Here is a 24,407-nt window from a genome sequence, read left to right as displayed (position 1 = left end):
TAAATGTTTTAAGTTTACATAAACTTAAAAAATTTAATTCCAGTTGCCTTAAATTATCTCAGAGTTATCTTAAATAACTATATTTCTGAACTTATAATTAGGGAGTAATTATAATGTGGGAAATACACTCAAAATTAGGCTTTTGCTGTCCATCCTCAGTCTAGCCACAGGCTCTACTATTCACCACAAAGGTAACACTATAAATCCAACATAACATAAACCTTTGTAAAATCTAATATAACACAACATTTATGTATTAACTTATGTCCCTCTATGTTAATCTTGTGTAAAAACACACAAAATAACACTTAATTTCTAAATTTATTTTCCTTGTTTTCTGATGCAAAGCATGCTGGGAACTAGAAAACACAATCATTTTAAGTTCACCTCATTACAACAAATTTTTGAGTTAACAGAACTTATTTAAATTAAGTCCAATGAACTTTCGTTATTATTTGAGTGCAATTAACTAATTTCATTTGATTAATTTCACTGTTCAATTTTACAGTGTATGAAAGACGATCGAACCAATCAGAGTATATGGGGCGGGGCGACCTAACATTAAAGCTCGACCATCTCCCAGCTCTTCCTGAGCTACATTCACACTTACTAGTGTGCACTGCACCTCTACTCACTGACGACAACAGCTGAACTCCAGGAGAAGATACTGTAAGAAATATAACTTAGTACAATTAGATTCAAACAGCCTGAGTTAACATACTTACTTATACGTACTGTTTGGGCTAATTATGAATATTTAATATTGTGAAAATGTTGAATTATTAATTGCTGACTCGAACACTGCAACTCGTTTTTCTTTTCTCTTCTTTTTTTTAATAACATAAATTAAATGGGGACTGGGTTAAGAGTTGGAAAAATTTCGCTTTTCAAAAATACATCGATGTACCCTTCCAGGGGCTGCGCCACAGAATTTTGAATGCTGGTGCTGAGGGAGAGCTGGGAATTCAGGGCTCCAGATGCATTCTTCCCACTGGCCATTCTTTTGTGACCAAATTTCTCAGTTGGTCGCACGACAGGAATTCTTTTTTTTTTTTTTGCTTCAACATGCTGCTAAATGCATGCTGAAGAACTTCTATCATTGTTTATATTTATATGGAAAAGATAGTGGTTATCACTCGATCCTTTCTTTTTCATCAGTAGTATTATGTGTGATTTTAATTTTGTCAACGGGAGGTCCTCTTTTTCTATATTATATCGAATGCTTTCACTTTTGATTTCGCAATCGTTTTAGGTTATACAATGAACGATAATTGTCTGTTTTGCTTACATCTATACACCTTTCACATTTTAAGAAAAATAAATAAAAGATGGATTCATTGTTATTTTTAATTCAAATGTACAACAACAATAAAACTGTAAGATTCAATTAAACTATAGCTTACAAGACGTTTATTAACAAAAACATTAAGATGAGGCATGGCATGCCTACACTGCATATTAGACTAGTTAAATAGCCTAATGACTAATAAATTACAGAACGTATAACAAACAAACACTGAGGAATCAAATAAAAAAATAAGAGAGCCTCCATCAGGGGCGTAGCCATCTTTTCAGAAGTGAGGGGGACAGAAATTATATACATATATATATATATATATATATATATATATATATATATATATATATAAAATTTCTGTCCCCCTCATTTTATTTTAACATTTCTGTAATCTATATAGCCTACCAATCAACAGTTTTAGAACTGTAAGATATTTTGTTTTTATAGAAGTCTCTTCTGCTCACCAAGCCTGCATTTATTTAATCCAAAGTACAGCAAAAACAGTAATATTGTGAAATATTTTTATATTTAAAATAACTTTTTTCCCTATTTGAATATATTTTAAAATGTAATTTATTCGTGTGATCAAAGTTGTATTTTCAGCATCATTACTCCAGTCTTCAGTGTCACGTCCTTCAGAAATCATAATATGCTGATTTGCTGATTATCAGTATTTACAGTATTCTTTGAAAAATATAAGGATCCAAAGATCAGCATTTATGTGAAATAAAAAGCTTTTGCAACATAATACACTATATCATTCAAAATCTTAGAGTCAATATATAATTTTTGTTTTTTGGAAAAGAATTATAGAAATTAACACTTATATTTAGCAAGGACTCTTTTATGGGTTCGAGTCTCAGGCCAGCAACAGCACTGCTCCCTGGGCATAAATGATGAACACTGCTCCGGGTGTGTGTTCACTGTGTGTGCACTTTTGATGGGTTAAATGCTGAGCACGAATTCTGAGTATGGGTCACCATACTTGGCAGTATGTCACTTCACTTCACCATTAATTGATCAATGATAAAGTAATAATTTTTCAAAAGATTTATATTTCAAATTAAATGCTGTTCTTCTGAACTTTCTATTGATCAAAGAAACCTGAAAAAAAAAAATCTACTCCGCTGGTTTCAACATTATCATAATGTGTTTTTTTTTTTTTTTTGAGAAGCAAACCAGAATATCAGAATTATTTCTGAAGGATCGTGTGACTGGAGTAATGATACTAAAAATTCAGCTTTGAAATCTCAATAAATTAAATTTTGAAATATATCCAAATAGAAAACAGTTAATTTAAATAGGTCAGTAAAAATATTTCACAATTTTCTGTTTTGCTTTACTTTGGATCAAATAAATGCAGGCTTGGTGAACAGAAGAGAATTATTTAAAAAAACATTAACAAGTTTACTGTTCAAAAACTTTTGACTGGTAGTAGATACTATAGGCAACTTTATTTTTCTCAAATAGCTTTTAAATGGCTTAGAAATCTATAACTGTTGCAAAATAACAAATAATAATGATTTGGGTAGCACTTTATTTTACAGTCCTATTCCTCATGTACATAATATGTACTTATTATAGTAATTACAATAACTATGTAATAACTAGATACTAACCCTGAACCTACCCCTAAACCTAACCCTACCCCATGTAGTTACCTTGTATTACCAGAACTTTCTTAGATAAATACACTGTAAGTACACTGCAAGTACATGTTAGTACACGTACTGTAAAATAAAGTGCAACCATGATTTGTTTATATACTACAAACAAATTTTTTAAATCACATAATAAGGCAGAATAGTTTCTATTCTGTAATAAATGCTATGTCAATTGGTACTGCATTGTCCATCCTTTATTTATCACCTGCTGGAGATTACTTGGAAAAACCATATATTGTTGCAATCGTATGTTTAATGTCTTCATGTTTGCAAAAGTTTCTGGGCTTTTTTTTCTGTGGAAAAACTGTTTTCATACAGTGATTGCTGGACGCTTTTGGCCATATTAGGATCTTCCTGAAATGACTTTCTGCGCGAGAGTGGCCTCCTGTTTCGAGTATGAATGAAACGCACACTACAGGAGTGTTTGCACTCTGTGATGTCCATCTCGCTGTATTCTGGGTCCGAATTAAATATCAAATCATATGCAGACTATACCATCTCTTTGAGTTTAAATCTATATTTATTCCCACACCAGCTCTTGAAAACCTCTATGAGAAAAACTTGACCGAAAAAGTGCGGGGGACGAATTTCCATGATATTAAAAGTGGGGGGGACACGTCCCCCGCGTAATCTACGCCCCTGGCATAGCATAACGTTATGTAAACCACAAAGATAAGATTTTCAAAATGAAATCAAAACCAAAAGAAAAGTAAAAACAAACTTGCTGTCGGTGACAGCTTTGCATGTTTTCTCCCCACATGAATACCATGTAGTACACCTTCTCTGGTTTAAGAAACGGTTTTTTACTTTATTTTACTTTAGCGTGAAAACCGTCAATATTCGCGTCATTTTTGCTGAGCGCATCTTCGTGCTCTTTGCTGAAGCCGCAAGTTCAAACCAGGCTCTACATTCGAAGCACTGCGCAGTTCAAACGAGTTGTGCTTTGATGTTTCACATATACAACAGAAATGGCAGCTTTCATGCGTTGAACAACGCGGAGGTCATGATAGTGAGACTGCTCACTCAATTTAGCACTTAATAGTAGCCTAAAAAAAACAGGTTATTATTTTTTTATATGAATAATAAAATAAATATGGAAAATTCATCCACTCGATTTTGTTATAGGATATTCTTTAATTTAGTAGTCTGTATGAAAAGTTTTATTTCTTTTAAAGTCAGGTACATGGAGATGGCAAGTCAGTGTTGGCATTCGGCAACCTCATCTTTGCACCCGACTTAGAAAGCAGTAGTTTATTAATAGTTTATTATAATGTCTTCTTTTCCCCTGATACTTTCATAATCACTTTGACGGTGTTTTGAGCCAATTAATTTATGTGTTAGCTTGCAGTTGGGGGTTCAGTGACTTGCTCAAAGGCACCTCAGTTGTGGTATTGCTGGCCTGAGACTTGAACCCACAACCTTATGGTTAGGAGTCAAACTCTCTATCCACTAGGCCACTTTTTTTTCAGTTACTTTCAAAAAGTGGTGGGGACAATATCGACCCTGGCAAAAAGTGGTGGGGACATGTACCACCTGCAAATTACACCTATGGCTGAACTGCAAGTCATTAGCTAACGCTACATACATTAACTTTGTTTTAATACATCCTTTAATCAGTCCCTCCAGAAAAACGTGATTATGCGATCGCCTGATTTAATGCATAATCAGCCAAAGGCGGCATTTTTATGCGGGGTCGCATTTTTTCAAATACGTCGCTCTTTTGCCGCATAAATTGCCGATTTCAGGAAGCAAAATATGCGGGGCTAGCATGATTTCATTATCCCTGTATTTTCGTTGCAAAAAAAAACACATATATATTAGCAGAAAGTTGAAAAATGTTGCGTTTACTTCACACAAGTAAAGCGCCAGTTCCCCTCTTTTGCCATGGGAACATTTTGAAGTGACGTAATTACGTGACGTGAACATCATCTGCAAACCCCGCGGTGAAACCAGGGTGAAACTTGAATCGTGCAAATCATTCTTATTTGCCAACAAAAATAAGCGCAAAAGAACGCGTGAAGCAGTTTCGCGATTTGTTACATGACAGTGGAGCCAAATTATATTGCGAGAACTTGCGAAAACTGCGGTTTTATGAAATAGACAAAAAAGGTGATTCCCCCAACACCCCCACACAAGTAGCTCTACTCACCATTGTCAAAGCACTACCTCAATGGGTGAGATTGGATAACACTGGGAAAACATACCCGGTCCGCTTGGAGCCGGGACGCTGCGGAAGCCCCATCCTTCCCGAAGGAGGTCTCAGAGGCAAATACACATATAGCATCCGTTTAGGAGTACACTCAGAAATTTGAGGTGATTAAAACCCTCTTGGGAAGTTAGAAGTCTGCCGGGGGAAACACGGGCTCTAAGGCTATACTATGGACTATACACATACGAGTACCGCTTAGGTCTCAATATGGAACCCAGCCTTCCATGGTTCTCACGGATTCATCATGAAGGCCTGGCGCCGGATGTTCCGCCGTGTCCAGCTGCCTAGGGTGATGGAGGATCTCAACAGGGTCTACAGTACGGACACTCTGGAGCAGTTTTAGCAAGCCAACACAAACCGGAGCCTCTCAGTGCCACTACCCGTTTGAGGTGAGAACACAGGAGGATACCGGCTCTACACGAAGGCTATAGAACCTAGCAAACGTGTTAGGGGTCGCCCAGCCCGCAGCTCTACAAATATCTGTCAGCGAGGCATCCACAATCTAGTGGGTCATCCTCTGCTTAGAGATGGCATTCGCCTTCTGCTGGCCTCCGTAACAGACAAAGAGCTGGTCTGAGGTCCTGAAGCTTTGCGTCCGGTCCATGTAGCACCTTAATGCTCGGATGGGACAAAGCAAAGCCAGGGCTGGGTCTGCCTCCTCCAGGGGCAGCGCTTGCAGGTTCACCACTTGGTCTTTGAAGGTTGTAGTGGGAACCTTGGGCACGTACCCAGGCCGGGGCCTCAGGATTACCTGGGAGTCAGCCGGCCCGAACTCTAGGCACGAATCGTCGACCGAAAATACATGCAGGTCCCCTACCCTCTTGAAACCAGGGTGAAACTTGAAGCGCGCAAATCATTCTTATTTGCCAACAAAAATAAGCGCAAAAGAACGCGTGAAGCAGTTTCTCGATTTGTTACATGACAGTGGAGCCAAATTATATTGCGAGAACTTGCGAAAACTGCGGTTTGATGAAATAGACACCTTAATGCTTGGACGGGACAAAGCAAAGCCAGGGCTGGGTCTGCCTCCTCCAGGGGCAGTGCTTGCAGGTTCACCACTTGGTCTTTCACCACCTTGGGCACGTACCCAGGCCGGGGCCTCAGGATTACCTGGGAGTCAGCCGGCCCGAACTCTAGGCACGAATCGTCGACCGAAAATGCATGCAGGTCCCCTACCCTCTTGATGGAGGCCAGTGCAAGCAGGAGCAGAGTTTTCAATGAAAGAAACTTGAGCTCAACTGAATGCAAAGGCTCGAATGGGCCCTGCTGTAGTGATTTAAGCACTAGAGACAAGTCCCAAGAGGGTATACAGGGGGGCCGGGATGGATTTAATCTCCTGGCCCCTCTAAGGAACCTGATGATGAGGTCATGCTTACCCAAAGACTTCCCATTCACGGGGTCATGGTATGCGGCAATAGCGGCAACCTGGACTTTGAGGGTGGAGAGAGACAGCCTTTGCTCCAACCCTTTGCTGCAGAAAGAATAGCACAACCGCAATCGGGCACCTTCGGGGGTCTTCTCAGCGAGAAGAACACCACTCAATGAACAGGTTCCACTTCAAGGCATAGGCGTGTCTCTCAGACGGTGCTCTTGCCGAAGTGATGGTGTTCACTACCTCTTGGGGTAGGTCACCTAGAACCTCCGCGTCCCGTCCAGGGACCAAACATGGAGTTTCCAAAGGTCTGGATGCGGGTGCCAAATGGTGCCCCGTCGCTGAGTCAGTAAATCCCTCCTCAGAGGAACTGGCCAAGGAGGGGCTGTCGAGAGGAGCACTAGTTCGGGGAACCAGGTCCGAGTAGGCCAATATGGCACTACTAGCAAGACTTGCTCCTCGTCCTCCTGGACTTTGCACAATGTCTGTGCGAGAAGGCTCACTGGGGGAAACACATACTTGAGTAGGTCCCGCGGCCAGCTGTTTGCCAGTGCGTCCGTGCCGAGAGTTCCCTCGGTCAGGGAGTAGAAAACCTGGCAGTGAGAGGTCTCTGGAGCAGCAAACAGGTCTACCTGAGCGGCTCTGAACCGCCTCCAAATCAGTTGGACCGTCAGGGGATGGAGTCGCCATTCTCCCGGGAGCATTGCTCAAGACAGCTCGTCGGCTGTACGACTGAGCAGGCCTGGAATGTTAACGGCACGAAGTGACCTCAGAACCTTCTGACTCCAAAGGTGAGATGGTTTAAGGCAAGGTGCGTTGCTAACAACTCTAGCCAATTGATGTGCCACTGCAGCTGCGGGCCCATCCAAACCCCTGAGACTGCATGCCCGTTGTACGTGGCACCCCAGGCGGTGGTGGAGGCATCCGTGTAAACAACAGCATGACTGGAGATCTGCTCTAGGGGCACCCCTGCCCAGAGGAATGCAAGATCTGACCACAGAGTGAGGGTTTGGCGACAGGCCGGTGTAACTTGGACTCGGTGAGTGTCCACGCCCACCTTGGGACTCGGCCATAAAGCCAGTGCTGGAGCGGTCTCATGTGTAATCGGCCGAGCAGTGTAAGTGCCGCTGTGGCCACCATATGCCCCAGGAGCCTCTGAAAGAGTTTCAGTGGGACTGCTGTCCTGTTCTTGAACGTATTCAAGCAGGCTAGCACCGACCGCGCACGTTCCTCTGTGAGGCGTGCTGTCTGTTCGACCGAATCCAACTCCATACCGAGAAAAGAGATCCTCTGCAACGGCGAGAGTTTGCTCTTTTCCCAGCTGACCTGAAGGCCCAACAGGCTCAGGTGCCGGAGCACCACATCCCTGTGCTCGCACAACTGATCTCGAGACTGTGCTAGTATCAGCCAATCGTCTAAGTAGTTGAGAATGCGAACACTCTGCTCTCTGAGAGGAACGAGAGCTGCCTCCGTGACTTCCGTGAAGACACGAGGAGGCCGGGATAGCCGGAAGGGCAGGACCTTGTACTGATATGCTAGTCCTTCGAACGCAAACTGCAGAAAAGGTCTGTGGCGCGGAAGTTTGGACACATGAAAGCACACGTCCTTCAGGTCAATCGCTGCAAACCAATCTTGGGGACGGATGCACCTGAAAATGAGTTTCTGTGTCAACATTTGACATTGCTTACATCGTAACCCACCACTTTTCTTGGGTACAATGAGGTACGGGCTGTAAAGCCCCGTCCTCATATCGGCTGGAGGGACCGGCTCTATCGCGGCATTCGCCAGTAGGACTGCGATCTCTTTTCGCAAGACAGGGGCATCGGACGCTTTCACTGTAGTGAAGCATACACCGCAGAGCTTGGAGGGAAGCCGGGCGATCTGAATTGCATAGCCGAGGCTGATGGTTCGCAGAAGCCAGCGAGACAGGCTGGGTAGCGCTGACCAGGCGCCTAAGAACCATACAAGCGGGACCAGCGGAACCACAGCCGTACCCGCAGTGGGGCAGCAAGGTGGAACACAGAGACCCAACTCGGGCGGCTTGTGGACAGGCCGGAGTGTGGTACAGGGCTCACCAGGTTCCACGGATTGGCAGAGGGTGCGTGAGTAGGGCCTTTGTTGACGCTCTCGAACCGTCCGCTGCTGCCATCTGGCGAAGGAGGAGGATGAGTGAGGTCCGGTGCTTGGCCGTCCGCAACTCTCCGTGCCCTCCTGGGACCCAGAGAGGGAGAAAACTACTCTCCTGTCCAGAAAGGTAAGAAAAATATAATCAAAGTAGTCCATGTGACATCAGAGGGTCAGTTAGAATTTTTTGAAGCATCGAAAATATATTTTGGTCCAAAAATATCAAAAACTACAACTTTATTCAGCATTGTCTTCTCTTCCGTGTCTGTTGTCAGAGAGAGTTCAAAACAAAGCAGTTTGTGATATCCGGTTTCCGAATGAATCATTTGATGTAACCGGATCTTTTTGAACCAGTTCACCAAATTGAACTGAATCGTTTTAAACGGTTTGCGTCTCAAATACGCATTAATCCACAAATTACTTAAGCTGTTAACTTTTATAATGTGGCTGACACTCCCTCTGAGTTAAAATAAACCAATATCCCGGAGTAATTCATTTACTCTAACAGTACACTGACTGAACTGCTGTGAAGAGAGAACTGAAGATGAACACCGGACCCGAGCCAGATAACGAACAAAAGACTGACTTGTTCACGAGTCAAGAACCGGTTGCATCGGTTTTCGAATCACCAGTACTTCTCTCAGATAGTTCGATTCAATAAACTGGTTGAAGAAAACAGTTCACCGGTTCTTTTACCGGATTAATGCTTATTGGAGACGCAAACCATTTAAAACAATTCAGTTCGATTTGGTGAACTGGTTCAAAAAGATCTGGTTACATCGGATGATTCGTTCGCGAACCAGATATCACAAACTGCAGTGTTTTGAACCCTCTCGCAACAGACACGGAAGAGAAGACAATGCTAAATAAAGTCGTCGTTTTTGCAACATTTGGACCAAAATATATTTTATTATTTTTATTATTATTATTTAAAAATCCTAACTGACCCCTCTGATGTCACATGGACTACTTTGATGATTTTTTTCTTACCTTTCTGGACATGGACAGTATACCGTACACACAGTTTCAATGGAGGGACTGAGAGCTCTCGGACTAAATCTAAAAATAAAATATTTTAAACTGTGTTCCAAAGATAAACGGAGGTCTTACGGGTTTGGAACAACATGAGGGTAAGTTATTAATGACATAATTTAGATTTTTGAGTGAACTATCCCTTTAAGTATTTTTTGTGAGTATCTGTACTTTACTTGAGCTTTTATATTTCAAGCAACTTTTACTTTTACTCCACTACATTTCCTAATTAAAATGTATACTTTTACTCTAATACATGTCCCGTAAGTCTATTCATTATTTACTATAAAATAGTCAGAAGAACACAGACTGCAGGAAGCATATTTGACGTCTCAGTGGTCTGGCGTTTACAAGTTAGACTCCTGAAAACCCTTTTGCTTATGTGCAAACAAGTGCGAGTCGCACACAACCACAGATGACTTAACTTTTCCACTCAAGTCGAGGCCAATATACAGCATCATCTGCAATGATATGGTACAGTAAATGTTGTTGTAATGATGTGCAATCTGACATTATTAAGTCGGCTACTGTATATCACCGAATCATACACAGAGTGCATGCACATTATTTTATTAGTCTTATAAAACTCAGTATTGCAGGCATTCTAAATGTCAGCAATAACTCTTCCGTATACTTTTTATATTTATATAATTTAATGTAGGCAAAGTTAACTTAATCTATTTGACACAAAGAGTACCATTTTTCTGTAGATGCATAATCTTATTTAATAATCATTTTATACAAGTTCAGTAAAGCAATAAGTGACTTACATTTTAAACAATGCTTGTTTTTGCTCAATTTTGCCAAACAAAGTAGTTCCAAACAAAGATTACAGCACTGCTTTATGTCTCTGAGCAATGGATGGTGTTTACTTATTGAATAAATCAGCTTTTTGGTTGAATAAAAGATTCAGTGATTCACTCATTAACACAGTTAAATGCTTTGTTTCTGAATGAATCAGCCATTTGAATAAATCGGTTGAATTTTAATTCACTCATTAACATTCACTTGCTGTCACCTACTGGCGGTTTTAATTTCCCATTTGGCCTTATTTTCATGTTTTAAATTATTTAAGGGCTTGAGGGGTGAGTTTGAGGGGTTGGTGGTCTGCTGAGGCTGTGATGTTGGTGGCCGTCTCCTTGCTGTCGCTGTTGAAGTGAGCATAAAAGTAATTTATCTCAAAAAGGAAAGGCGTCCGTGACCATTGGAGTGGAGTTGCTTGACTTGTAGTAACTGGTGATCTCGATGCCCTGCCACATGCGTCAGGGGTCAGAGCTGGAAAAGTGTTCCTCTACCTTCAGCTTGTAGCAGTATTTGGACTTTTTGATGCCCCTTTTCAGGTTACCCTGAATTTGCTGTAGGCCTGACTGTCATCTGACCTGAAGGCAGTGTTGCGGGCTTTCAGCAGATGTCACACCTCCTTGTTCATCCATGGCTTCTGATTAGGGTATGTTGTGATCTGTTTTTCCGTTGTAACACTGTCAATCGTGGTGTTGATGTAGTCTAATACAGAAGAAGTATAGATATCAATGTCCGTGTGAGAGCCACAGGCAGCCTGAGAAGCAAACATACTCCAGTCCTTGTATTGAAATCTTACCAGAAGTAAAGGGTCTGCTCCAGTTGGCCACACATTGATGGTCCTCACTGATGGCTTCACACGGTTGATGAGAGGTGAATACTTAGGTGATGAGAAACAAAGAAAGGTGATCAGGCTGTCCGAGGTGGGGGAGGGGGGGACAGTGTAAGCTCCATCAATGTTTGTGTAAACATGATAAAACGTTTTGTTTCCTCTGGTGTGGCAGGAAACAAGCTGGTGGAATTTGGGGTGCACTGTCTTTAATTTGCAGTGATTAAAATCACCCACGACAATAAATGCAGCCTCCGGGTGAGCAGTCTGTTGTTTAGTAATGACTGCATGTAGTTAGTTCAAAGCAAGCTTGGCATTAACATCCGGTGGAATTTATACTGCGGTTATTATGGTGGAAGTGACCACTCCCACGGCAGAAAAAAGGTCTACATTTAACCATGAGAAACTCTAGATTAGCTGAGCAATGTCTCCCAACAATGACAGTGTTCGTACACCAAGCTTTGTTGACATAAATGACCAATCCGTGATGTGTGGGAGAGGGAGATGAGTCAAGACTGAGACTATCGCGAGACTGTGGGTGAGAACCAACATGGCAGCGCTCTGAACGCAAACGCAACCCAAACATTGGATTACTATCAACTTCACTCATTTATCAAAACAATCTTCACCATACTGGATAACCAATCTTGTCAAGACCTGGATAACCTGTTCAACTTCATTGACAGCTATTTCTATAATCTGGACATTATGTCAGAACCAAACAAGAAAATACGCAAACGGGATTCATCCACTGAAACAGATGAAGAAACTACAGTCGAGGTCAGTGTACTCGCATCGATATACTCCAAACTTGCCATACTCAAACTTCTCCATATAGACATCCGTGATCTGAAAGCTAGTCTCGAATTTTCCCAATCCCAAATCGAAACTCTAATGCTAGATAATAATAATAATAATAAAAAACGCATCACACCTCTCCACTCAAGTCACAAAATTCACCAAAGAAAATCAAATTATGCAAGAAACCATATTGGACATCCAGTGTCGCAGCATGTGCGATAATCTCATATTTTCTGGAATAAACATACCTCCACAAAACACACCCGACGATCCAGAGAAGGCAATACGAGAGTTCATGCACGACTCGCTCAAACTGCCTGCAGCAACAGTTGAGGAAATAACTTTCCACCGAGTTCACCGTCTTCCATCCAAAGACCCAAAAAACCACCTCCAATAATCGTTAAATTTGAAAAATAGAATCACAAAGAACTCGTTAAAAGCAGAGGAAATCAACTGAAGAACACCACGTATGGGATGTACAATCAGTTCCCCAAACAAATTCAAGATCGCAGATGAAAACTAGTCCCGATGATGAAGCGTTTCCGTGAAGAAGGAAAGCGAGCTAAATTATCGGTAGACAAACTTTATGTGGATGGAACACTCTACCGTGATCCAACCGTGACTGTTCTCAACCCATTATTTGACCGTACACATAATCACAGTAAACAGAAGAACTTGTCACTCATCGGAAGTAATTAAACAATACATGACGGATTATGGCCTTGGCGATAGCTAGAGAGCAAGAAACCCACTGCTAAGAGAATATTCATATGCCTCTTTAGCCCACTGTTCTTCCTCTAGAATAGATTTTTTTTTGGTTAGCAACTTCTTAATTCAACAAATATTAGAAAATACTATCCATTTAATTATTATCAGTGACCATGCCCCTGTATCTTTAACATTAAACATCCCAGCACAAAAGAAAACCTCTACAAGATGGCGCTTCAACAATTCTCTACTAGAAGACCCCAATTTTACCACCCTTATAAAAAGAGAGTGGGCATCCTTTCTGGAGATGAACGACTCTCCAGAAATCTCACCATCAACACTTTGGGAATCGGGCAAAGCAGTGATGAGAGGCATAATTATATCATATTCATCACACAAGAAAAAACAGCAACAACAATTGGAAAACACTCTTGAGCAGAAAATAAAACTGCTTAGCAATCTACAGTTTACCGCCCCATCTGAAGAAGTACAAACTGAACTCAAGCAACTTAGGACTCAATTATATAGTATCATAAACAAAAAAACACAGTTCTGTATACAGCAACTCAAATATGATCAGTTTCACCTCAGCAATAAAGCAGGTAAGTATTTGGCAAACATGTTACAATACAAAAAAGAAAAAATGACTCATCCCATCAATTCTGGACAATACAGGCAAAACTACACAGGATCCTCAAGAAATCAATAACTCTTTTCGCCATTTCTACAGTTCTTTGTACACTAACGGCACCCAACCTCTACAATCTGAAATTGACTCTTTTCTTAACAATCTGGACCTTCCGTCATTAACCACAGAACAAGCTAACTTTTTAGAACAATCCATCACCCCTGAAGAACTTATCAAAGCCTTACAAAGCATGCAAAACAATAAATCGCCTGGACACAATGGACTACCGGCAGAATTCTACAAACACTTTTGGGACATCTTATCTCCAACTTTTAATAAATTACTCACAGAAATCCAAACTACATGTACCATTCCCACACATATGAACACAGCACTCATTACTGTTTTTCTGAAACCCAACAAGGACCCAACACATCCCTCTAGTTACCGCCCAGTTTCATTAATCAACACTAATCTGAAAATTATTACAAAGACTCCCAGGATTGAAACAGTTATGCATTCATTACTTCACCCAGACCAGACAGGCTTCATCAAAAATAGAAATGCAAAAGACAATATCCGCAGACTTTTCAATCTCATCAGCATTGCACAAGGACAGTCACAAAAAAACTATAGTTGCATCACTAGACGCAGAAAAAGCATTTGACAAGGTCAACTGGACATTTTTATTCACCACCCTCCGTAAATTTGTTTTGGAGAGTCGTTCATCCAATGGATAACAACACTATACACTTCTCCAAAGGCCGCAGTCATCACAAATGGGATCACTTCACCAAGCTTCACTCTGCACCAAGGAACCAGACTGGGATGCCCACTCTCTCCATCCCTCTTTGCCATATTCATCGAACCACTCGCAGCAGCAATACGCCAAAACAACAAAATTAAAGGAATCCAAGTCAACAACTCTCAACACAAAATTAGTCTATATGCAGATGATTTACTATTATACTTACAAACTCCATCCCAATCACTTAACGAAGTATTCAATGTCATCAACAAATTCTCAAAAGTCTCTCACTACAAAACCAACTGGAATAAATCAACCATACTTCCGCTATTAGGAGACGATGTGGACTCTGCAGCTCATGACCCCTCCCTTCCACTCAACACAGGTAACATCAAGTATTTAAGTATATCAATTTCCCCCAGGCTGTCAGAGCTATACAACCTAAACTATGCCTCACTCCTGAAGAAAATAGAAGATAATTATAAACGATGGAACAAGCTCCCACTCACACTCTCAGGTCGTATAGCAACAATCAAAATGAAGATACTCCCCCAGATCAATTACCTATTTTCAATTATCCCAATTACCCCGACAGACTATTGGTTCAAAAAATTTAATTTCATCACCACTCACTTCTACTGGAAAAATAAAAAAAACAAGGATAGCACTTACAACACTCCAAAACGCAAAACACTTAGGCGGACTTGAAGCACCAAATTTCATGCACTACTACCTGGCAAACCAATTACAATACCTATATAAATGGACTCCACAACAGACACATTCCGACCCATGGCTTGATCTTGAGCAATACTTGTGCTCCCCCAACTCAATCACAGACCTAGACTTCTATCACAACATTACAATAGCAACAACTCTGTCAGCCTGGTGGAAAACCAACAAAATCACTAAATCACCCCAAACTCCATGTAGGTATAACCCCAACTGGCACAACCCTGACCTCCGTCTTTACAATAAACCAATCCACTTCCCCAAATGGCAACAAAATGGCATCACCCACCTTCACCACTTATTTGAAAATCCTAAATTAATGTCATTCCCCTCAATTGTCCAGAAATTCAGGATTGGGAGAGACCAATTTCTCCACTACCAACAGCTTACATTTTTAATTCAAAGCAAAATAACTCTAACTAACACCCTACAGCCTTCTAAAATTATATCTAAACTCTACAGCCTCATCACTTCATCTAACCCCACAATAACCCTGCCCAAGGGGAAATGGGAAAGTGACCTCATGCTATCCTCCGACCCGGATTTCTGGACACAGATCTGCAGGAACACCTTTACTATGACCACCAACACCAATTTACAACTCATACAATATAATACCATCCACAGAATTCACATCACTCAGAGTAAACTATTTAAAATTAAATTATCTGACACAGACATCTGATCACAGTGCACCTCCGGGAGCACAGACACCTATCTCCACACAACCTGGCTTTGCCAGCCTGTTCACTCTCTTTGGACCACATTAACCAACACACTATCTTCGATCCTGGACTGCAGAGTCCCACTGTCTCCTGCACTCTGTCTCCTGGGAGACACTTCAGAAACCTCTATCCCTCCCAAATACAAAACCCCAGTACTTGTCTCTCTAGCAATCGCTAAAAAAAATTATCTTTCAAAACTGGATATCAAAATACCTTTGCCATTTTTCCCATTGGATTAGCCTAATTACAGAATTCATTTTGACAGAAGAAACCATAACTCCTAAAAAGAACAATATATCTGCCTTTAAATCAAACCTGGAATCCTCTCATAACCTTTCTACAAATTCAACAGCTGATGTAAACCACGTGCATCCCACTCACCCCCTCTCCAACCCTCCCCTTCAACCATCCTTACCCCCCCCCTCCAATATATCTGCCTTAACAACACCTAACAGTTACAAAATCACAGACATACTTATTTCTTACTCTCTGTCAGTCTGTCTGTCTGACTGTTTATCTGTCTGTCTGTCTGTCTATCTGTCTTTCGGCCTGTCTATCGGTGTAACGTCCAGCTAGCTCAATAGCATTATTGGGTATGTTGCTGTGTAGCCATGTTTCTGTGAAAACCATGACATTGCAGTCCAAAGGTCTCTTACTGTGGGTGATGCAAAGTCATAACTCATCCATTTTGTTCACCAGTGACCGCACATTAGTGAGGAAAATGCTATGGGTAAAGAGAGCTGTAAGCTGTGTTAGCTTTAGCTAAGCTCTTAGACCTCCGCGACGACGCGACCTGCGAGCACTTCCGCCCAGCCGGGTAGAGTGCGTAGCCTCAGTTGTTCTGGCGATCTTAAGAAAGGAGTCAAAGATTGGTGATAAAACTGATGGAAAAGTCCTCACCGATATCCAAAAGCTTCTGTCGGGTGTAGGATGTTAAAGCAAAGCTGTTCAGAATGAACAGACTCGAGATAATACTGCAAAATAGCACAAACTTGAGAGACGCTGAGCCTCGCGATCTGTACACGCCACCATCTCGGGTCATTCGAAAAACTACTAAATATTCTACATGATGATTTATCTGTTGGCTTGCTGGAGCTTTGAATTCATGTTTGCAATGTTGAACTGCCTTTAGCAGCCTCCCTTCACTCTTTCTCTCAAGTGTGCCATCAACAGCAGATTTGGTGTTATTTATGTTATCTGATCGGGTATTACAATTTGGTTAGACATTCTAATTCTAAGAACTTGGATATTTTGTAGTAATCACTTTTTTATTACTTTAACGTCAGAAAAATAAAAACAAACTACCAAATGACTAATTCAGCGAATCATCCACTGACTGTAATGTGGATTGTAATGCATCTACCTGATAAGGAACGAGCTCTGAGACCTGTGGTCTCTAATCCAGAGAGCGGCACACAAGTTGTGATTGATGCTGTGGAATGGCAGGAAAACACTGAGCGGATTCATGGAATCAGCGGATCGTTTTGGTTTCTTAATGTGACCTCGGTTCCCTGAGATAAGGGATGATTGATGATTTGACTGAAGGGATGATCATCGATTCATGCAGCTTGTAGTGCGGCAAGTTACATAACACTTGCTCCCTTATCTCAGGGAACCAAGGTTAGGTAACCAAAAGCATTCCCTTTCAAATGTTCACTCTCGTTATATATGGGAACGAATCCAATCACACCGCACTACAAGCAACAATCACATGCTGCTCTGCGAGCCCAGTGTTAGAGCACTAATAAGGGCCCTAAGGGACTTGGGCATTATCTTGCCTCAAGCTTAGCTGAGTGCATGAGAGACCACTTCCCACAAGGGGAGGTTAGACGGATAGAATCTGTGCCTTCAGGGCAGGGATGTCTGAGTTATAGTCTCACTGATGGATATACCACTGGACCACGACCATGAGGAGGCCACTGCCCTTGTGAAGTGGGCTCTCACACCAATAGGTCATTCCAATTCTTCCGATGCGTAAGCCAGAGCTATTGCATCAACAATCCAGAGAGACAGTCTTTGCTTGGTAACTGGAAGACCCTTCTGGCAGCCTTCAAAGCAAACAAACAGTTGTTCAGACTGCCTATGTTCCACATAGACTCACAGAGACCTAACATGGCAGAAAGTGTTCTGTCCCTGCTCGCCATCTGCAGAGTGGATATAACTTGCAGACCGTAGAAGAGTAGAGAGCACTTTAGGAATATAGCCGTGTCTCGGTTTCAAAATGACCTTGCAGTCATTAAGCTCGAAAACTCAAAACACAAAGTGCTTTGTAAATCAATGAAATAGGAAATAGCAACTGAAAAAGCCTGACTCACTGTTAGCTGAGTGTAGTATTTCCATAGTGCCTTCCCGGGTGAGAGCTGAACGAGCTGTTTGTGGTTAAAGAGCGAATTTCCTTATCCTCTCTCAGAGTATGTGGGTCCGCTATCACAGAGGTAAAATATTGGGGTACGTGCCACGTTGAGCTGGCTTTGCAGGCTGAGCAGAGGGGCTCTTCTGGTGGCCTGCAGCCATGGTGCCAGTGCTTTTAGGAAGGAAATGACGCAGTGCCTGTGACATCTTCTAAGCCTCCGTAAACCATTCAGTAAACGCATTTACAGAGGAGCCAAATAGCCTTTCCAGCAAATCTGCAGAGTCGAGGAAGGCCATTTTCTCGGCATCCCAGGTCTCTGTCAGCATTAGCCAGAGGCGGCACTCCAGCACCATCAGACTGGCCATGGTCTTGCCTGTGCTGTGGCCTTTGTAGCGTGCAGAGCCAGATATGTTGCTGTGTCCAGCCAGATATGTCCACATATGTTCGCTCCTTAAAGGCTTCCTGGTGCTCTTGGCCAGACTCATCCATGCTACGGAGAAGTCTGTCTTGAAACACTTGGAGGATCGCCATTGTATGCAGCATAAACCCTACTGGCGATGGCCGGGGTGGTCCTGAAGGGCTTGGATGGATGCTCTGCATGGCCCTTTAAGCCAAGGGCAGATGGTGGGCACATATGTGTTTGGTGATTGCTTCCTCCAGGGGGATAAGTTTGCCCTATTTTCTTTCGTCATCGCCGTCAATGGTGGCGAGAACTGCTGCAGTGGAGGGGTTTAACTATGCTGAATAGGGGGCACGCCACGTCTTGGTAAGCTTGATGTGTATGGCAAGAACTGGGCTGGGCACTGGCGAGAGGATTGCTGGCAGGTCTCTGGCACAAACCACTCATCAAGTAAGCCATGGACGGGCTCGTCTGGAGCCAACAACTAGAGGCCCAGATCTTCCACAGACTTTGCAAGGACGGATTTAAGTTCACTATCTGACTTTGGCACCCAAGGGGAGGGGCTGCTTCAGGGGCCTCACCGGAAATGCCCCATTCCTTCATTTCTGACATCACCCAGGACACAGAGTCATCAGTCGTCGATAATAATGTGATAATGTGATAATAATCTCTTTGGATGCACCATATGAGACCACCAATGTTTTTTTTTAATAATATGCAAATTTTGTGCTGCACTTGCAAGAGAAACCCTTGTACTTTTATAACTGAAACCAGTTGATCTTTTATTTTGGTAACCCTTGAAAGAGTCCCAGCACTAGGTGCTTTCAGACGCCATCCCCTCCACTCTCTCCCACTTGTGTGCTTTCTGTACTGTCCTGTATAAACAAAAACACCTAAAATAAATCCTCATAAAATATCAAATTTTATATTGTTGGGGTTTTTTTTTAACACAAACATATCCATAATCAATGAAAACTGAACAAAACAGAGATAAGAAACAAGATCTGTCAGCACTACTTGCATAGAAGATGAATACTTTATATAACATAATAATACCCTAGATATGGATACTTCTCAGTTCTAAAGAGATACATCTACATCTCACTACCTAAAGAACAGGTCACCAATAGATTTAACAGCTCTTTGCCAGGCCTGTACCATTGTTGGTTTAGCTTTATTAAATCTAGCTAAGGAGCATTCCATCATGACTATTTGTTGCATATGTAATCACAGTCTTAAGATGTCTCCCTTACCGTCCCAGCAAAGTGCGATTATTGATTTATTTGCAGCAGTTAAACTCGAAAAAAGAATCCTTTAGACATATAGTCAGTTAATCATACAATGATAATACTAAAATAGTGGGCCAAATCGGCTGCCACGCCACCAGGAATTGTCCCAGTTCTCCCGATGGCCAGTCCGTGCCTGATATCCACAAACACAGAATCTGCAGGATTCATATATTGTCTTTTTGCGGCTTAATATTCACAGACACTAGACCATATCACATTTTGATTCAAGTGTACTGAACTACTTTTGATGTATTTGTCCAAAATGCGGCATATTCCGTCCACGTTAGGCAATAGGAATTCTGTTTTTATGACTGGATTCTACGAACCAGACTGTGTTTTCTGCATCACAGAAAATTATAGGGCGATATGTCTCAGAATAGTCACTGAAATTTTTAATCTTTGAATCAATTAAATCTGTATGTGGATGTGTGTAAATATTAAAATGTAAACCCCTTTGTAATTGTTAACATTTTCATAAGTAACTGTAATTTAATTACACATTTTTCTTAGTAACTGTAACTGATTATAGTTCAATTTATTTTGTAATTAAATAGTAATAGCAATTGTTACACAGGTAGTCATAATTGGGAAAGGATGTGAAGTTGAAATTGTGATTTGAATTTTTGACTTTTGTATACCATGTTAAATTGTATAATTTAGGAAAAATGTATTTACAGTTAAAAAAATTATGCAAACTGATTTATTTTTCTTTCATTTTCTGTTTTTGTGTAGGACTGAAAACCACTCAGTATAATTTACTTTGTAAATTCTGGTTGAACAAACCCAGTGCTCATACCCTGGAAAACTGGTTGAGAGTGATTGTTTTGAACGGACTTACTAATCCACCATGGCACGTGAACAGGACTACTGTACTATCATGAACGGGCTGCAGGAGCTTGATTTCCAAGGGAATCCATTGCCCAGTGATCTTGTACTAATAGGTGAAAAAGCCTTTCCACTTGCCATAAATCCAAGAGGTCAGGTGCTGATGGCTGCATCTCATTATGGTCAGGGACGTGTGGTGGTGTTGGGACATGAGGAATACCTAACACGCTTCCCTGTCCTGATAAAGAATGCGCTAATGTGGCTCATGCCACGTACTGGTGATGCTGGAATTGTAGGGATTCAAAAGAAATTACGTTCAGTAGCTGAAAACTTGAACTATTGCCCTATCAAGACAGAGCTAGGAGATTTTCGGAATGGATTAGCTGTATATATCACAGATGCTTACAATGTCGAGAGCTGTGCAAAGGATCTGATTGCTTTCATCAAAGCTGGGGGTGGCTTGATCATTGCTGGCCAGGCCTGTCATTGGGCTGCAACCCACCCGCAAGAAAACACCATAAAGAACTTCCCAGGAAACAAGGTGTGCAGTGTTGCAGGAATTTACTTCTCAGAACACTATGGAGAAGTTGGCATCTTTCCTGTTCCAAGAAACATCCCTTCTAATTGGATTGCTGTATCGTAAGTTCAGAAGACATTCTTAATTTTTACCCATTCTTTAGGTAACATACATTTCACCAACTGTTTTAAATTGTTACTTTTCAGTATGGGCAAGTACTTTAAAGATGACCTAAAGTTCCTACTAGAAGGTGTGTCTGAGTTTGATGTCCGAGGTGGGACTATAGCGTCTGAGGTGTTGGTGCACGGACCATTAGCATTTCCCATTGCAGTCACTCCAGATGAAAAAGCATTCATTGCTGGTGCCTATTATGGGCAAGGTCGAGTAATTCTTTTGTCACATGAAGGCTACATGGGTCGGGACTCTCTGTCCACTTTCCTGATCAGCGCTATCAAGTGGCTTGACGAGGGTCGCAAGGGTGTTATTGGCATCATACCCAGCCTACAGGCAGCCCATACAGTACTGAGCAAATCTGGTTTAGATTGTCAGTTGACTGGTTTCAGAAAAGACCTAAGCGTCTATGTTTGCACTTCATACAGTGATGCCCAGTGTGCTGAGATCCAAGATTTTGTTGCTGAAGGCGGAGGTCTTATGATTGGAGGTCATGCCTGGTATTGGGCTCAGACCCACTGTGGCTGCAATGTGATGACCGATTATGCAGGAAATCGCATTCTTAATAAGATGGGTCTTTGTCTCTTGGGCAACACTTTGTGTGGGGGGTTATATAAAGCCCCAGAGATAGAGAACAGGTCTAAAGAGGTGTACCACTTTCGTAGCATGCTACATCGCTTTGCTGAGCATGTAAGACGGGGGCATGAACTGACGAATCATGAACAGAGCTGCTTGAAACATCTGGGCAATGACTGTGCCAGTTACCTTCGCATGAGATCTCATGACAGTGCTGCCTATACTTCAATGGTAGCAGTTCTTAGTGACATAGTGAAGGAGGTAGGTGTTCCACAAGTGTGTAGTAAATGCCCTGTTCAGAGTGAAAAAGACCGCCTGATGCTCCACGTTGGAACTGAGGTATACAAAGTGTCTCCTGATCCTGATGCCCTTCTTCCATACATCATTAAGGACAGACCTAACTTGCCGACTGTGTCTAATGCAAGAGTTCGGATCAGTGCCAACACTGCAGGTATAAAGGTTTTCCCACCAAATTTTATTTCTTGTTTAAGTTTCAAAATACTTAAATACTATACAGTAAGAATGCATTTATTTGTTTCAGCTCACGAAGAATGGATAAGCACAGGCTTATATCTTTCTCCTGGTATGAAGACTTGCATTGCAGTACCTCCAGAGATTGTTGGGAAAAATTGGCAGGTGATGAATAAAGTCTATACATGTATCCAATCATGGTATAGTTGCTGCATGAACTATACTTGTCATGATAGATACAGCCTTGTTGTTCATAGGCTTGGGGAATATGTTATTAACATGAGGGGGTAACACTGTGCAGGTGCAGCTTGGCTGCCAAACGGATAACATTGATAGATTAGATGTTCTGAAACGGGCTCCTGTGGTCCATGAGCGATTCCCTTTGGACACAAAGATGGTCCAAGTCTGCAATCTATGGGGAGGGCTCATCTACCTAATAGCACCTCCTAAAAGCAAAGTGGATGGGGTGGAAATTGTTGTGCATGTCTCAGTACAGGCTCCATATTTCAAGTCTGGTAAGAATTCTGAATGAGCATCACACTAAGGTTTCTATACAGAACATTTAATGTTGTATAGTAAAACTTTGCAGTGCTAACATGTTTTGTCCCTCAGGAGAGACCAGTGTGGCTGACTGGGTGAACAGGATCCGTCAGGCACCTGCCCCCTGGGCGGAGTTTGAATTTGAGAACATCATCATAACTTTAGAATCAGAATATATAAGGAATCTGGACTGCCCTGATAAAGTGGCTAAACTTTGGGATACCATTATGAGAAGCATTGCTGACCTGGCAGCAAGGCCTGGCAAGTTCCCCCGTAAGGAGCGGTTTGTTGCAGATATTCAGATCTCTCACGGTTGGTGTTACTATTAAACACTCACAGTTTGTTAGTTGATAAAAAGAACCATCACTATTACAACGGAATCATGCTAATAATAATAATAATTACACTCACACTGTGCTGGTGATAAGACTGTTCCCCTTTTCCCCTTGCAGGTTTCATGCATGCTGGATATCCCATCATGATGCACTCTACCTCTGCCCCAGAACTAGTAAATGTACAGGAAGCCTATAAAAGTGGTTTGTGGGGACCCATTCACGAGCTGGGTCATAACCAGCAGCGTGGAGTTTGGGAGTTCCCTCCACACACCACTGAGTGCACTTGCAAACTATGGTCAGTGTACGTACACGAGGAAGTGCTGGGTTTGAATAGGTCTAATGCTCATCCAAATATGACTCTAGAAAAACGCCAGGCTCGTACCACAAAGTATTGCAGTGGCGGTAAGGATTTAAACAGCTGGAGTGTGTGGACGGCACTTGAGACTTACATGCAGGTGAGAACAGACTGCATATCATTTAAAAGATAGTTTAATTAATTAAATCCATTATTTGTGATCCCTGGGGGGTAATATATATATATATATATATATATATATATATATTAATTGTTTTATTTTTTTTATTTTTTTTTCTCATCTTCCATCATCGCATCTAATGTTTTCCAGCTCCAGGAAAAATTTGGCTGGGATGCTTTCAAGAAAGTTTTTGCTGCCTACCATGATATGAATGGAGTGCCAAACGACAATGCAGGCAAGATGAATCTGTATGCTGAGACCTTCTCCAAAGTGGTCAACTTGAATCTTTGCCCCTTCTTCAAAGCGTGGGGTTGGCCCATCCAGACCAGCACACAAGAGAAAATCTCTCATTTCCCTGAGTGGAGTGACCATCCTATGGTCCAGTATGCATAAGAACATAATATTAATGTGCTTTGTTGAGAATCAGCAACAGTTCTTAATTCCATATTTTCAGAATGAATAAACTCAAGGGTAACACTTTATAATAACTTTCATTAATTAATAATTAACAAACATTATATACATTTTTACGTTATCATTAGTTAATATATATATTTACATAGCTAGAAACATGAGACAATGTGCTTGTTAATGTTTATAAAACTTATTAAACATTGCCTAATGATCAGCAGATAATTAATGCAAATTAGAATTTTTATGACCATGCATGCCTTGAAACTCTGCAAATGATTTTAACAGATGTTATAAAATAATTAAAAGCTTTTGTTAATGTACAACAATTTTGCTGTTATCTTGGTGTGAAACAAGGTTAGGGTTATGTTTTTTT

At 41.6% G+C, this 24,407-nt stretch overlaps 1 protein-coding gene across 1 annotated transcript; it reads left to right on the top strand.

Moving 5' to 3' along the window:
* Window positions 1–585: 585 nt before the first annotated feature.
* LOC113058304 (TRPM8 channel-associated factor homolog) lies at window positions 586–24,407 on the top strand. Its single transcript, XM_026226075.1, has 8 exons — window positions 586–669; window positions 20,442–21,173; window positions 21,258–22,249; window positions 22,340–22,434; window positions 22,571–22,784; window positions 22,882–23,121; window positions 23,262–23,599; window positions 23,771–24,407. The coding sequence occupies exons 2-8, from the start codon at window positions 20,557–20,559 to the stop codon at window positions 24,011–24,013; spliced, it is 2,739 nt and encodes a 912-aa protein (XP_026081860.1). The 5' UTR covers window positions 586–669; window positions 20,442–20,556; the 3' UTR covers window positions 24,014–24,407.

The sequence above is a fragment of the Carassius auratus genome, chromosome 40 (assembly GCF_003368295.1).
Source record: "Carassius auratus strain Wakin chromosome 40, ASM336829v1, whole genome shotgun sequence".
NCBI lineage: Eukaryota > Metazoa > Chordata > Actinopteri > Cypriniformes > Cyprinidae > Carassius > Carassius auratus.
Note: the sequence above shows the minus strand (reverse complement) of the source record. Positions and strands in the feature narration are given on the sequence as shown.

Excerpts from the sequence above, each read along its gene's own strand:
- LOC113058304 (XM_026226075.1), top strand. The coding sequence starts at position 20,557 with ATGGCACGTGAACAGGACTACTGTACTATCATGAACGGGCTGCAGGAG. Across the intron at positions 22,250-22,339 it reads GATCAGTGCCAACACTGCAG|CTCACGAAGAATGGATAAGC; the intron begins GTATAAAGGTTT and ends TATTTGTTTCAG. Across the intron at positions 22,435-22,570 it reads TTGTTGGGAAAAATTGGCAG|GTGCAGCTTGGCTGCCAAAC; the intron begins GTGATGAATAAA and ends AACACTGTGCAG.